At 36.4% G+C, this 14,583-nt stretch overlaps 3 protein-coding genes across 5 annotated transcripts; 2 read left to right on the top strand and 1 right to left on the bottom strand.

The window, feature by feature from the left end:
* Window positions 1–139: 139 nt before the first annotated feature.
* Window positions 140–4,138, bottom strand: LOC126852874 (ADP-ribosylation factor-like protein 5B). Of its 2 annotated transcripts, none has more exons than XM_050598136.1 (3): window positions 3,723–4,138; window positions 2,391–2,835; window positions 140–2,299 (listed from the first exon to the last, which is right to left on the bottom strand). In XM_050598136.1, the coding sequence occupies exons 1-3, from the start codon at window positions 3,766–3,768 to the stop codon at window positions 2,251–2,253; spliced, it is 540 nt and encodes a 179-aa protein (XP_050454093.1). In that variant the 5' UTR covers window positions 3,769–4,138; the 3' UTR covers window positions 140–2,250. The 2 variants fall into 2 exon arrangements, with proteins under 2 accessions (XP_050454093.1, XP_050454094.1); XM_050598137.1 differs by lacking the exon at window positions 3,723–4,138 and adding an exon at window positions 3,518–3,657.
* A 1,035-nt stretch (window positions 4,139–5,173) lies between these two features.
* On the top strand, window positions 5,174–8,723 carry LOC126852870 (6-phosphogluconate dehydrogenase, decarboxylating). Its single transcript, XM_050598129.1, has 5 exons — window positions 5,174–5,409; window positions 5,892–6,115; window positions 6,203–6,447; window positions 6,533–7,158; window positions 7,549–8,723. Exons 1-5 carry the CDS (start codon window positions 5,399–5,401, stop codon window positions 7,889–7,891), a joined length of 1,449 nt encoding a protein of 482 aa, XP_050454086.1. The 5' UTR covers window positions 5,174–5,398; the 3' UTR covers window positions 7,892–8,723.
* A 1,262-nt stretch (window positions 8,724–9,985) lies between these two features.
* On the top strand, window positions 9,986–14,558 carry LOC126853142 (RNA-binding protein 45). 2 transcript variants are annotated; one of them, XM_050598629.1, is made up of 6 exons: window positions 9,986–10,353; window positions 10,611–10,725; window positions 10,841–11,640; window positions 11,734–11,963; window positions 12,064–12,202; window positions 14,405–14,558. In XM_050598629.1, exons 1-5 carry the CDS (start codon window positions 10,155–10,157, stop codon window positions 12,175–12,177), a joined length of 1,458 nt encoding a protein of 485 aa, XP_050454586.1. In that variant the 5' UTR covers window positions 9,986–10,154; the 3' UTR covers window positions 12,178–12,202; window positions 14,405–14,558. The 2 variants fall into 2 exon arrangements, with proteins under 2 accessions (XP_050454586.1, XP_050454584.1); XM_050598627.1 differs by having other exon boundaries at window positions 9,987–10,353; window positions 12,415–14,558.
* The last annotated feature ends 25 nt before the right edge of the window (window positions 14,559–14,583 follow it).

Genomic DNA, 14,583 nt, shown 5'->3' with positions numbered 1-14,583 from the left:
ATGCATAATTTTAAAAATTTAACTTTTTGATTTACAAAAATGATATAAAACTATTATTATTTATCAGAATGCAAAAATTGGAAAACGAGATGGAATTATTATGATGGAATTATTATGAAAGGAAATAATGAAGAGCAGATTTGGGTTTTTTATTGATAGAAATTGATTTATTTGATATCACACATTTTAGCCATTTTGTTATTATTTAATAAAATTGTACAAGAGACACTCCTCCTTGAGACTTACATATATTATACAATAATATTAGATAAAGACCAATAGATCGCGAAAATGGAGTGTGTGATTTTTCGAATTTTAATCGTTATTCCGACAAATCGAGTCTTGTATGGAACTCGCAAAACCAACACGAATTACATCTTTTTTTACGCGCGTACTTGCTTCGCCAACAATCGATTAGTATTAAAACAACCTATATCTTGTACTTTACATTTCAGAAAATTTTTTACACAATTACATAAAGAAGACGGACATATCCGAGGATAAGTTCAATATAATAGCTCCGCGTATAGAATTTCTACGTAGAAACAACGTGCACACAATTCTTATGTCATCAACATCTAAGAAATCGTTTCTCTCTCAATATGAGAAAGTTGACGTTATTAATTTTTATATAACTTTTAAGCATTAAGATCTCACTCTGACATTAGACGGCATTATTATTTCTCCCGCGGTGATGTTAATAACAATTTCCTATAATAATCTTAGTGTATACCCGTCTCTCATATCGGTAATTTCTCAGCATTGATACAGTTTAATTTTCTTCATATAAGCTACACAATATTAATAGTATATCTATTGGAGTATTTTATGCACTACATAAAAGATAAATGTTACATTTACTATTTAAATAAAGACAAAAACGAGACAGCTGTCAGTTGGGGGACAAGGAAATTCCGTACAATTTCGCGAATGTCCCTTTCGTCATTCTGGCATATAGTAATCGCGGGTGAATGGAAAGATGAGCTTAAGACGATAAAATTAAAGAATAATTATAATAACTATTTACAATAATTATAATAATAACATATAATTAAGATTAAAAAGCTTTTAAGCAGATCTTGATTGATCTAAAAAGAATAAAATGGAATAAATTGAAAGGAATAAGCAAACAATCAGTGAGAATGCAGACGATTTTTTTTGATTCAAAGATTTTCATTCACCTATCGCGATACTATCTGTGCGTTACACCTTGGAGAATATTATCAATTTTCCTTCACGCATTATCGGCTTTATCTGTTAATTCTTTTTTCTTTTTTACTTTCCACGCGACGCATAATTCGTATCTCTCATTTCTGACCAGCAAACAACTGTCTCAGAATTGAATCCACATATCACAGAACAGTTCGTATTCTGCCACGAAAGGTTTCTCATCGATCGGATGACCTTGCCGCGAATCTGCTCGGGCCCTTACGTACGGAAACGTACAATATCGTACTCCCGTCTGAAGTTCCTTTTTTCTCCACTTTTTTTTCTACATAGCTCGCTCTCTTAACGAGAAGTATAAAAAACTATGTACACAGGTGCACTTCTGTTGTGTTCTTATTTCAACTGAGTACAAATAACGTTAGTTATCTTCATCTGTCTGTTTTACACTGTGGGTGGACGGGATAAAGTATCATGCTCACTATATAATAATTTGCATAAGCAATAATCGATAATTTTTTTAATGGAAGCAATCAAACTATGGAATGATGGCTCGATACATTTAATTATGATAATCAGTACAAGTGTGCATGTTTCGTACGTTCCTTGCGAATAAAAAAGTGATTTTTTTTTTTATATGCGCATTTAATACTTTGTCTTTGTTTATTTTGTCTATATATTTTTCTATCTTCATTTATTTTTGACTGTATTATAGACAAGAGAAAACTTGGTACTATAGTCACATACTTTAACACATAATAATTAATACCGAACTTTCTCTCTATTGCGTAAATGGCCGCATGTTTATATTACGTTTATATCTTACTTTCGCGATATAATAGTTTAAGAGCAGATTCACCCGTCCACCGTTCGTTGAAATGCTTGCTGTGATAATAACGCGATTGGATGCACTTTGAGAGTTATACCGAGAGATTTAAATAATGACGAACGAAATACGACAGTCCCTAGGCTATCTTTCTCTTTCGTGCAACTGTCAAAGTGTGTAACTGAGAAATACTTATCTTAATAATATATTTTACATTTTGGATATTTCATTAGATTTATAATCGCTTCTCATAATGTACGTCATGTCTTTTTCAAGCGTCCAACAATCCACTCCAGTCCCTGGTATAATCTGAAACATTTTTTTTCATATTTATTTCAGATTTTATTTCCCTCTATCACAAAAACAGCGTATAACTACTGTTCATAGATCGTCATCTTACCCCTCTCCTGTGAGAGCGCAACAACTTTGTATATGCCACTGATGCTTTTTGATAGATGTCAGATCCAATTGTCTCGAAATCTCGACCGCGGTCATGCTGCCCTTCAAGTCTTGCTTGTTGGCATACACCAGAACATTGGCCTTGCTCAATTCCTCGTGATTCAACATCGAATACAACTCTTCTCTAATTACACCAAGTCGTTCTCGGTCTGTACTGTCTATGACCATAATGATAAACTCAGTGTTTGTGTAGTAAGTGGACCAGGCAGCCCTCAGACTTTGCTGGCCACCCAAATCCCACATAATAAAATGTATATTCTTCCACACTACTTCCTCCACGTTAGATCCAATAGTTGGAGAAGTATGAACAACTTCGTTCATTAGGAATTGGTACAATATAGTTGTCTTTCCAGCATTGTCTAGACCGACCATAACTATCTTATGCTCTGAAAGCAATAAAATTTTTCATCAATACAATTATTACAATTATGAAAGAGCTGAAATATCCTGTATACAAATTCTGTATATGACTGATTTGTTTATTGAAGAATATTATCATAGATTAAAGGGAGTGACTTGCAATGTGTATCTACATTGATAAGACTGAAACTATAATAGTAACATGATATATTGATACAAATTTCACAACATTAATTTTTTTTTTTATTACCAGTATATGAAAGTATAATATATAATAATGATATAAAAATTCAAGAAGGTTTAATAGTTGGAGAATACATAAATTAGAATACTTATCAAAGAACTGTCAAATTTATCAGGAGAAAAAATTTTGATAAGAGATAATGTAAAATTCTAAATTTAAGAAATGGAAAATGCGATAGAGGTAAATCAAACTGATATGTAATAAGTTAGTAACAAGTTCAAATATTCCCGTTTAAGAGCCAAGATTTAGAATGAAGAAATCATGACTTGACAGCATATGTTAACAGATTAGAAAGTAGGCCAATGTACATTTATATAGAATTTCTAGAACGCATAATTGTCGTCCAGTTGGCTTATTCACACAATATTATAATACTTGGTGAAAGGAATGATACAATACTTCAAATAATATTAAAGTAAATTTTGCGAGAACATTTTACGAAAAGCTCAAGAAACTTTTCCTACTAGTTCGTGTTTAACATCAGAACATCCAAGTCACTCGATCGTTAATTGAATTTTCGACTCGGAAGATCGCGAATAATTGACCTCGTCGACGATTCCATCGCACGTGTTGTCATAAATACATACTGTGATTGCATACAAAAAAAGCGAAAAAAATAAAGAAGGAAGGAAGGAGAGGGAAGGACGCACGAACGTGTGGCAAATTCACCTTCGTTACCGAAGAAGCTCCACAGCTTGGCAAACAGCAGTCCCATGTCGATCTTCCTTTTCAGCCCAAAACGATCGGAATATCTATTCGCTGACGCACAAAGCCCGTTCTTTCTCGCTCGCACGCGATTAGGAGAATGTCTCGGAAACAGGGTGGTTCATTGTCTCGGGGTTATGTTCGCCTCGGCGACGGTGAGGATATATCGGATATGGACTCGCGGCGCGGTGTCATAATCGCGCGGGAACGTCGACGCATTCGGGAGTCGCAAGCAGGATTCGCGACGAGCAGACAGGCGAGAGATATATTTAGTTATCGTGGAGAGATGAGCTGTCTACGATCTGATTAGGCAAAGTACGACATGTTGCTTTCCACGCAAATTGACGCATCGCCCTGGGTGCGGCGCTGCTGTTCATTCGACTTTCTCGACTAGGTACTCGACGTCATCCTTGCCTCGAAAATTTGAATTCGCGACTCGCTTTGGACTATAAAATTATAATTATAGATATTTGAATTTATAAATTATAGATATATTCCGAGTGTCTGTTTGATATTCACATCTATTAGAAAAATTTGCTTTTTATCTGATGTAAAAACAAGTTATCAATTAAATAAATTACACATGTAATGTGATAAGAAGTCGTTATATATCCGGCTGATTGAGATAATCGATTTGCCTTTCATTTTGCGTCGAAAAATCGTCCGAATTTACTTGGAGAACATATTTCGGCAAGAGGTAAATCACTCTGAAGTGACGTAAATTCAAATCCAAAGCCAGCTTTTCGATACTCGGGGAACATGATATGGAAGAAGTTCGCATAACCTCTTTTAAATCCTGCTCTCCTAATATCGAGAATGTGGCACCAGAATTCGTGACTCAATTTAGTTTAGTTCAGTTTTACCGAATTATATTAAGTATGTATATATACCTCTATCCCTTTGTTTGCATATCTCTCATCAAAATATATTCTCCCGATAACTTTGACGAATTATCGAAATGTACAACATATATTTTCAATTCTCGCTATTTAACGATAAGAGTGGTAGGCCATTTCTCGACTATGTACAGAGCGAAAGAAAATGCTTAATCATGATTTTTCTTTAATCGCATACGGGAACATCGCATTCCAATGGAATTTTTGCATCATTAGTCAATCGCCGGGAATCTCTCGAAAAAATATTTTGAAATTAGAGAACTCGGTAAGAAATATTACAAACGGAGAATCACATTTTTGACATTTCAGAGGGGAAACGCGCTATACGTTTAAGCTATCAAAATTTTCCCGAAATCAGCCTCACGACGGTGTCTTTGCTTTTGAAAGGAGATCTCGAAAAAGGACAAATATCGGTCAAGAGCAGATAAGGTCCGCGTGGTCACGTCATAATAATCGCATGTTTTGCCCGAGATTTTGTAACACTGCATCATCGTTATGACAACTTTTGCCGATGGCAGTCTTCGAAGGCCCTGCTGATCTGGCGCGTTCCACGATTGGCCCGCGGCGTATCAGCTGACGTCGCGAGCCGCGAGGAACGTCGCCTGAACACACGTCCGCAGTGCAGACTTCACACACGTTTCCCGAGCAGAAGAGCGCGACGACCACTTGTTGTCTCTGCCATTCCTTGCGGCATCCTTTAATTCCACGTTTATTTACTTCATTGTGAATCACACGTTCACAAATATGAGTACTCCGTGAGTATTTCCTTTCCTTTTTTTCTTTTTGGCGTGGCGTAAATATATCGCGTGAAAAGAAAATTATTCATTCGCTTTGAGCACCTTTGATTTCATTACATTTACGAGCGTGCGGTCATTCGAATCATATACAGCCGAATATCTAATTTAAGAATGTGAAACAAGAGAATTGAGAGATTAAACGTATTTTAATTGCCATGAAATTATAGTCCAATTTATGTATTATTGTGTATTATTATTATGTATGTATTGTGTATTATAATTATTATAAAATTAAAGTATTATAAAGAACAATAAGTCATAGAATATATTTTGCATTGGGTTATCTAAGACTATTATGGAAATTTTTTTTTAGTACACATACATATGAGAAAAAAATTAATTTTAATGTTCTTATCGATTTTCAATTAACATATATATATATATATATATATATATATATATATATATATATATGTTTGTTTTTTTTTTCTTTTTTTTAGAATAGCAGATATTGCCCTCATTGGCTTAGCAGTGATGGGACAAAATTTAATTCTGAATATGAATGATCATGGATTTGTTGTATGTGCATACAATCGTACCACTGACAAAGTCAAGTCTTTCCTCGAGAATGAAGCCAAGGGCACAAAAGTTATCGGTGCTTATAGTTTGAAGGAAATGGTCGATACTTTGAAGAGCCCAAGGAGAGTAATGTTGTTAGTCAAAGGTAACTTGTTTTTATTGTAATTAAAAATTTACGACTGTTTATAATAAATACTATGATAATAACACAATCTGATGTTACATGATGTAGCTGGAGCAGCTGTTGATGCCTTCATTGAACAATTAATACCTCTCCTTTCTCCTGGTGACATTATTATCGATGGTGGTAATTCTGAATATCAGGATACTGAGAGACGTACCAAAGACCTAGAACAGAAAGGGATTCTTTTTGTGGGTAGTGGGGTCAGTGGAGGTGAGGATGGTGCCAGATACGGACCATCCTTGATGCCTGGTGGCAATCCTAAAGCATGGCTGCACATTAAATCTATCTTTCAGGTATAGCGTTGCTTAGTTTATTGTTGTTTATAATATAAAAAATCTATGAGACATGGTTTATTGAAATATTGAAATTTTTTTTTAGTCAATAGCCGCGAAAGTTAATGGAGAACCGTGTTGCGATTGGGTCGGTGAAACCGGCGCGGGACATTTTGTCAAGATGGTGCACAACGGCATCGAATACGGCGACATGCAGATCATTTGCGAGGCGTATCACATAATGCGAACAGCTTTACAGCTCACGCAGGAAGAAATGAGCGCAACGTTCGATGAGTGGAACAAGAGTGAACTGAACTCGTTCTTAATCGAAATCACGCGCGATATACTAAAGTACAAGGACGAGAATGGCTATTTGCTTGAGCGTATCAGGGACACCGCCGGTCAGAAAGGCACCGGCAAATGGACGGCGATCGCCGCTCTGGATTACGGCGTGCCGGTCACGCTAATCGGAGAATCAGTGTTCGCCAGATGCCTGTCCGCGTTAAAGGACGAACGCGTAGAGGCGAGCAAAATATTAACGGATTCGACTCTAGTGTATAAAGGCAACAAGAAAGAGTTCCTCGAGCATTTAAGAAAAGCTCTATACGTTGCGAAAATTATCTCGTACGCACAAGGCTTTATGCTGCTAAGAGAGGCCGCCAAGGTCCATAATTGGAATTTGAACTACGGCGGAATAGCATTGATGTGGCGCGGTGGATGTATCATAAGAAGGTAATATCGGCCAAAATATGTGCACAGAAATTTATGCAATTTACAGTTTTATTGATATATGTCGATATTACTCCAATCTTTCTCAAATGACCCTACACGTTTTCTTTTAAAATATGCGGCAAGAAGATATAAAAGTATTAAGATTGTGTAGAATGTTTCAAGGACACATTTCATATCTAATGTCACAAAGGCTCGCGAGATAACTCTTGTTTCTTTCAAAAGACGTTCATTATCTCTCCTCAAAATAATATCTTGTGTTATACTTAAAACAAAAAATATTGCATATAGCTATATAACAGTAATAATTTTTATATAAAATTAAAGTAGAAAAATTTATCTCTCGAGAAAAAAAAATGTAATGTAAAATGTAATGTAATAATCTTTTTGCAGTGCATTTCTGGGAAACATAAAATTGGCTTACGACAAAAATCCGAAATTATCCAATTTATTGCTGGATGATTTCTTCACTAAAGCAGTGAGTGAGTGCCATCAAAGTGCCAGGCTAGTGGTGAGCACCTCCGTGACACTGGGCATACCGACTCCTGCTCTGTCATCGGCTTTGGCCTTCTACGATGGGTTCAGAATGGCTCGACTGCCGGCGAACTTATTACAGGCGCAACGAGATTACTTCGGTGCCCATACGTACGAATTGCTCGGCGAGGAAGGAAAGTTTGTTCATACAAACTGGACCGGACACGGTGGAAAAGTATCCGCCTCGACATACGACGCGTAAACTCGGAAAATTTCCCGGTAATATTACCGGGTCGATAATGTACAAACGAAAAAAGATTGCGGTGTTGAGAGAATATGATAAGTATTTGTAATTTACTTGTATTTATAATACATGTAAATGCAATGTATAAAACATGTATTTATAATAATTATCAATGTATATTAAAAAAATATATTTATAATTATTATATGTCACCAATATAATTTTATGAAACAATTGATGTGATAGAACGAATAAACGATTTAATACGCGTTTTGATTCTACAATTAAAAGATGAACAAAGATATATCTAATAGATTAATTTTTCTTTTTTTACGATCTTATTCTTGATATTTTCGTAAATATTATATATAAATTTTCTATATAAGAATAGATCATAAGAATAAATCATATGCAAAGAGACACATTAAAAAAGGTCTATATATATTTTTACAAATGTTGTTTGCATTGATAAAATATATACTGAGCTTTATCTACAAAAAAAAATAAATGAATAACATAGAATTTTTTTCGACAGACTCCTGCGTAAAATACTCTTGTATCGTCAACTGCGACCGTCTTATTTCGCAAAGACGACCATTTCCATGCATGGGTCGCGTTCCATTCGAGTCGTACGTATATTTTAGGAAACTCTGATTTGGAGATGGAGGTTACGTAACGTGGATAACATACATTACTCAGCGACTGTGGAAGTTAATGTAAGCGCTCGACGACATTATATGCGTCACGCACAGGTCGTAAACAGCGAACATAATTTGTGGACTCATTTTGCCTTTACTGTTCGGGCGATAATGAAATTATCACAGTATGTTATATTTCGCTCGCTAGAACGCGTTGATGCGAAAAACGAGAGAGAAAGAGATCATGAGGAAGTGGAGACATAAGACGACTAAATTACAGTGAAACACCGCGCTATAATTACAGATTACGAATTCGTCGACATTACGTTACATTTCTCTTTTTCCTCAGACACGGACGCAAAGATATTAGAGCATGACACTTTCCACTACACTGACGTTTTCAATTGCGCTCGCGAAATGGACACTCCGGAAGTAACTTCGCGTTATCTAATTTTTTTGTGCGCTCTCTGCCGTAACGTTAACGATTTTTGAATAATGAAAAGATCCCTATTTAGCAGGCTTCTTCCACAACCGTATTTTTCCATTAAATATATTACAATCTGCAAAACGTTTTATTTATTCCACGATTTTATCGAATGCGCATATAAAGTTTGATGAATTAATTAATTAATTCGTTCTATATATACTCTTATAATAACATATAATCACATAATAATAAATTTTTCTCCAATACTGGTTTTTTTTTTTTTTTTTAATAATAAAACGCTGGTCAGCCTCGAACTGCGTTTGCACTTTTTCTGAAGAATATTTAATATTAGTCGGGTTTTTTTTTTAACATCAAGGTCGGGCTGTTTATTATACATATATATATATATATATATGTATATATATACATATATATATATATATATATGTATATATATATATATATATATATATATATATATCATGTATTAAGAAATTTTATATACACTATAAGTTTTTATTTATACCTCGAGAAATTGTGCAGCGAAAGTTAAAAAATTTGCATATTAAATTTTTGAAATTCAAAATACGACGATCAAAGATATTTTAACGTTGCTATTTGTTATATAATTCTTTTTAACATATTTCTTTATCTCAAAATCAACAATTGTAATAATTTACGTTCATTTATTTATTACCACTTATGTCTTATTCTGTTTATAAGATTACATGCATTTGATTAATTTTAATCGTATTGGCAATTGAAATTATTGGCAATCAAATTTTCTTTCTCCGGATACATATATCGCGACAGCGAGATAACATCACGCGAATTCCATATGAGACAAACAAAACTCGAGGGGAATTGCCCGATCACATTTAACATTAAATGTCAAGTGTTAATATCTCTCGCACACGTGTTTTGTCGGCTTTTCAGATTTTTCATTCTTTTCATTGATTTCGCGATTTCTTTCTCTTTCCCTCTACTACAGCACGTTTTTCTCATTTTGATTCTAGAGAGTTATAAGATAAGTGGCGTAATTAAAAGAATTTAATTATTTTTTGCGAGGAAGTTAGATGTACCAGGAGTGGGATTGATGATACGCGGTGAGGCAGAGGGTGGGGGATACTCAGCGAGCGGCTGACCGTAGACGGGCGGCAGTGAATAGTCCGCGCTCGCGGTAGCGCTTGTGTTCGTCGTGTTGATAAGCTCAAAGATGGCCGACCATCGAGAACGGGATTCGTATTATTCGCAGACAGATCTGCGCTCGAAGAACGATGATCCGCCGAATTCTCGTCTCTTCGTCATCTGTCACAAGAGCCTCGAGGAAGATGATCTCAGGAAGGCGTTCGAGAAGTTCGGCAAAATCGAGGACATCTGGGTGGTTAAGGATCGTAACACGGGCGAGAATAAAGGTGATTCTGTGTGCCTTGTCTAAGGATAAAACTAATCGATAAGAAAGCGCGGATCCGTTCTCTCTCTCTCTCTATCTATCTATTTCTTTCCTTTTCTTTTTCTCTCTATTTATATCATACTAAAATGCATCGTTCTTTTTGGTTCTATCCTTCTCGTCCAGAAATGTATGCAATTTCTCTCGCGTTGTTTTTGCATTGATGTATAAGTCAACGAATTTCCCTCTAATCTCCTGTGTTGTTTGTGTTGTATTATGTAGGCGTTACGTACATCAAGTTTTCTAAAACATCCGAGGCGGCGTTCGCCCTCGAGGAGATGAACGGCAAAATGCTGGGCTCCGTTGGCAGACCTATCAAAGTGATGATCGCCTCGAAGTAAGTCCCATCGTCTTATTTTTATTTTATTCAAAGATATTTTAATTAGTCACTTTTTTGCGATCGTAATCTGTAATATAATATTTTGTCTCACAATTGACTGATTTTTTTTTAGTCGAGATCAAGGTTCGGTGCGCGAGACGAACGAAGAGGAGAGGTGGGTTCGATTGTTCTGCGTCTTACCGAAAACGATGACTGACAGCGAGCTGCAGCAGGAGTTCTCCAAATTCGGCGCGATCGAGTACGCGACTGTGGTGAAGGATCGCAGCACGAACGAGTCCAAGGGTTTTGGCTATGTGAAGTTCAAGAAGGTGTCCAGCGCAGCACGGGCGTTCGAGGAATGCGACAGAAAGTTCAAGGCGGTGTTCGCCGAGCCGAAGAAACCGAAACCCGATCACAACGATGCCAAATACAACAATGGTCTGTCCAATGTCACATATGACGGTACCGGCAGTAGTTACGGCACGTCCAACTTCGGCAAGAGTAGCATCAGTCTAGAAATCGCGACCAACTATTCCAACTCGGACGGCTATACGCGTCTACAGGTGATCGCGCATCCAGCGCTGAATCAGGACCAGCTGTGGAAACTGTTTGATATAGTGCCCGGTATGGACTACTGTCACTTGAAGACCGACGTGAGATACAGAATGCCACGCGGTCAAGCGGTTGTGGTGTACAATAATCCGAGCGCGGCGGCATATGCGCGCGAGAAATTTCACGGTTTCGAGTATCCACCTGGTCATCGAATGATCGTCAAGCCGGACTTAACGAGTGCACCGCCGAAAAGCGCGACGAAGCCAGGCGGTTCGACAGCGGTCGGCACCGTCGCTAACGCGAGGACAGATCTGGCACATTTAGCAGAGACTATCGCTCAAGCAACGTCGTTGATTCAAGCGGCGGGATTGACGGCACCGAGTGAGTAAACTTAAACTGATCTCCTCAGCGTGCTTGGTGCTACAAGGGAATAAATATGTTGTGTGTGAAGTGTCGCTATGTTTTTCATTTTAGGCTTGGATCACATATCTGTGAAGCTGCCGCCGGCGCAACCGATGGCGAGCATCGACGCCGAGGTGGCCAAAAGATGTTTCATCGTCTGCGGCCCACCGGTACCACCCATCTACGCTATGAAGGATGCATTCTGTAGGTTTGGAAATCTCATAGATGTATATATGTTACCCGGTAAAAATTGCGGCTACGCCAAATATGCCAGCGTTGACAGCGCAAACGAGGCCATTGAGGTAAAGATTCCCCTTTTTTTCTTACAGCTTTTATTACAAAGAATTTTGTATCCACACGCGTTACAGAAATATCTTAAATTTAAAATACAATATCTTTTAGATTTTGCATGGGCAAGAGATCTGTGGATCTCGGCTGAAGGTGCTAGAGGCGGAAGAACGGAACGTCGGCGACGACCGGCGAAAACGATTACGGATGGACGAGGATGAACATTGAGCGGATTCTTAAAGAATCGTATCTCGTAAGTAGTAGACGAGCGTAGTGCGGCGCGAAGGGAAAGAGAAGCGTTTCTTTGTAATACACTCCCGATGTTGTTTTGCCGACGCTATCATTCTTTCTCTCTGTCTTTATCTTTCTTTTCCTCTTCTTCCTCCTTCTCCTCTTCCTCCTCGGGCACGGGGGGGAGACAAAACTGGCAGGAGAGAATGTAATTTTTGCTGTTTGTCTTCACAGACTGACTGGTATACACAAGCTGGACGCACGCAACAAAAAGAGACGAATTTAAAGACTACTCACTTGACCACGTCAAGGGCCTGCATCCAGGGAAAACTACTCCAACTACCTATCTATATATATATATATTTATATATATATAATATATATATTTTTAACTGTTCGCTTTACGTTCGCGCAACTGCAACAACGTTACTGAAACCTTTAACTGCTACTCTACTACTACTGCTACTTTTTATCCTCTTACATGTTTGTTCACACGATTTATAGCGCTCGTGCGCGGAGGACTCATGTTTCTGTTACTTTAAGAGGCTTGTGCGAACGGTTGATTTCGTTGAGCATTCGTTCGCTGTGTACCTAGCAAGCGCATGGATTCCAATGTGTGTGCATTTTCTTCGCTGGAACTACAGGACTTTCCGAGAATCGAGAGAAACAAAGCGTACCTACAGACACATGAGACGCATGATTCATTTCCCGTATCGATTTCCGCGAGATCTTTCCTCTTTTCTTATTTCGATTTATAGCTTTATTTGTCTAGAATGTTACCTAATTATTACGATATAGATCATATTTTCTCGGACGGTGACATATCCGAGTTATTTAAATTAAAAGTTTAATTAACTAAATTAAAACTTTAATTCGACTACTCTGTAAAAAGGGAAAAAATGACATTAATATATATATTTAACGAATAATGAGAATCTTTAGTTCAATGGCAAAAATATATTTCTCTACTATAATATATACATAAATTTTGTTTCATATGTATAAAAAGCACGGAATAACGGATCGCACTAAAGCACATTTTTTTTTTTGTAAAATAAAAGTGCTATCCGTTCGCACAGGCTTATAGGTATAATCTGTGCTTTAGGTTTAGCAAAAGAGAAATCTTTTATTTATAATTACATTTCTGTACTTTTCTTTTATAGTTATATTGCGTACAGGAAGCAAAATGACTTGTACTTTGTACACCATTGACAACTTTCACACGACGATAGATATTAAAGTTATTGCGGATTAAAAAACAGAAACTGCAAAAGATATATCCTTGAGAGACCGGTGCAAATATCCTATGTATGATTGTTCATGGATTCTGTTTTTTATTAACACATTACACCTTTTTATATCGTACATCGAGAGAGATCGTGTTTATTATAAAATATTTTTAATTCGTATTTTGTAATAAAATGAACGTTTGTTTGTATTACGTCTTTTCGTAAGAAAGACGTTACTGCCTTAATTTTTAAATAATCAAAATTTTATTTTTAATTCTTCCAAACAAGAAAGTTTTTCATTTCCTAATTAAAAAATTATCCATAAAAAATTATTGACTTATTAAAAAAAAAGTGAATTCACCGAAATAAACGGTGAATATTTTTCGACTTTGAATATATAACCGAAAAATTTTATATATACGAAGAAAGTACATAAAATATTGCCGAAATGTTAAATATTTTTAATTACGTGGGTGCATCTTGTTTTGAAAACTATCGATGTACGAAATGTACTGATATGTAAATTATCTTTCGTGTTTAAGAAAGTACAAAGAAAAAAAAAACGCAATTGTATATGTTAGACTTGTTGTTTATCGAGACTAAAATAGAAGGAAAGACGATTATTTCCCAATAAAACCTGATACTCAGATTTATCACGAAATCGAACAACTTTGTCACACGTAATAATAATGATTGACGCACAAAATTAAATAATGATAAACACGATTTTTGTATCATCTATATGCGATTAGACCCACACTGTAATGACCGTAAAAACGAATGATGTTCCAGGAGACTGTAACTGTGACTTGTTTTTTTTTTTTGTGATATCAAATATACATGGAATACGCAATAAATCCCAAACACCGACTCTTTCACTTTATTTTTTTTCTCACTGCTCATTATAAAACGGAGAGCAATGTACGATTCTGTTCGCGCGCCCGTTTAACTGATACTTTCTGAGATGATCTGACATATGTTCTTCTCGATTCCAGGATACCGAGAAAATTCCACGAGGGAGAAGCATCGTACCTGAAGACTGTGATACTATTTCTAGCGACGTGAGATTATTATAATGTTTCTACAACATTGTACATGGAACAAAGTTTTACAGAGAATATATTATTATATTTTTATACACACACATAACTCTGTCCCGGTTGTGTCATTTATA

This window comes from Cataglyphis hispanica, chromosome 11 (assembly GCF_021464435.1).
Source record: "Cataglyphis hispanica isolate Lineage 1 chromosome 11, ULB_Chis1_1.0, whole genome shotgun sequence".
In the NCBI taxonomy this organism is placed as follows: Eukaryota; Metazoa; Arthropoda; class Insecta; order Hymenoptera; family Formicidae; genus Cataglyphis; species Cataglyphis hispanica.
This window is presented reverse-complemented; position numbering and strand designations above follow the sequence as displayed.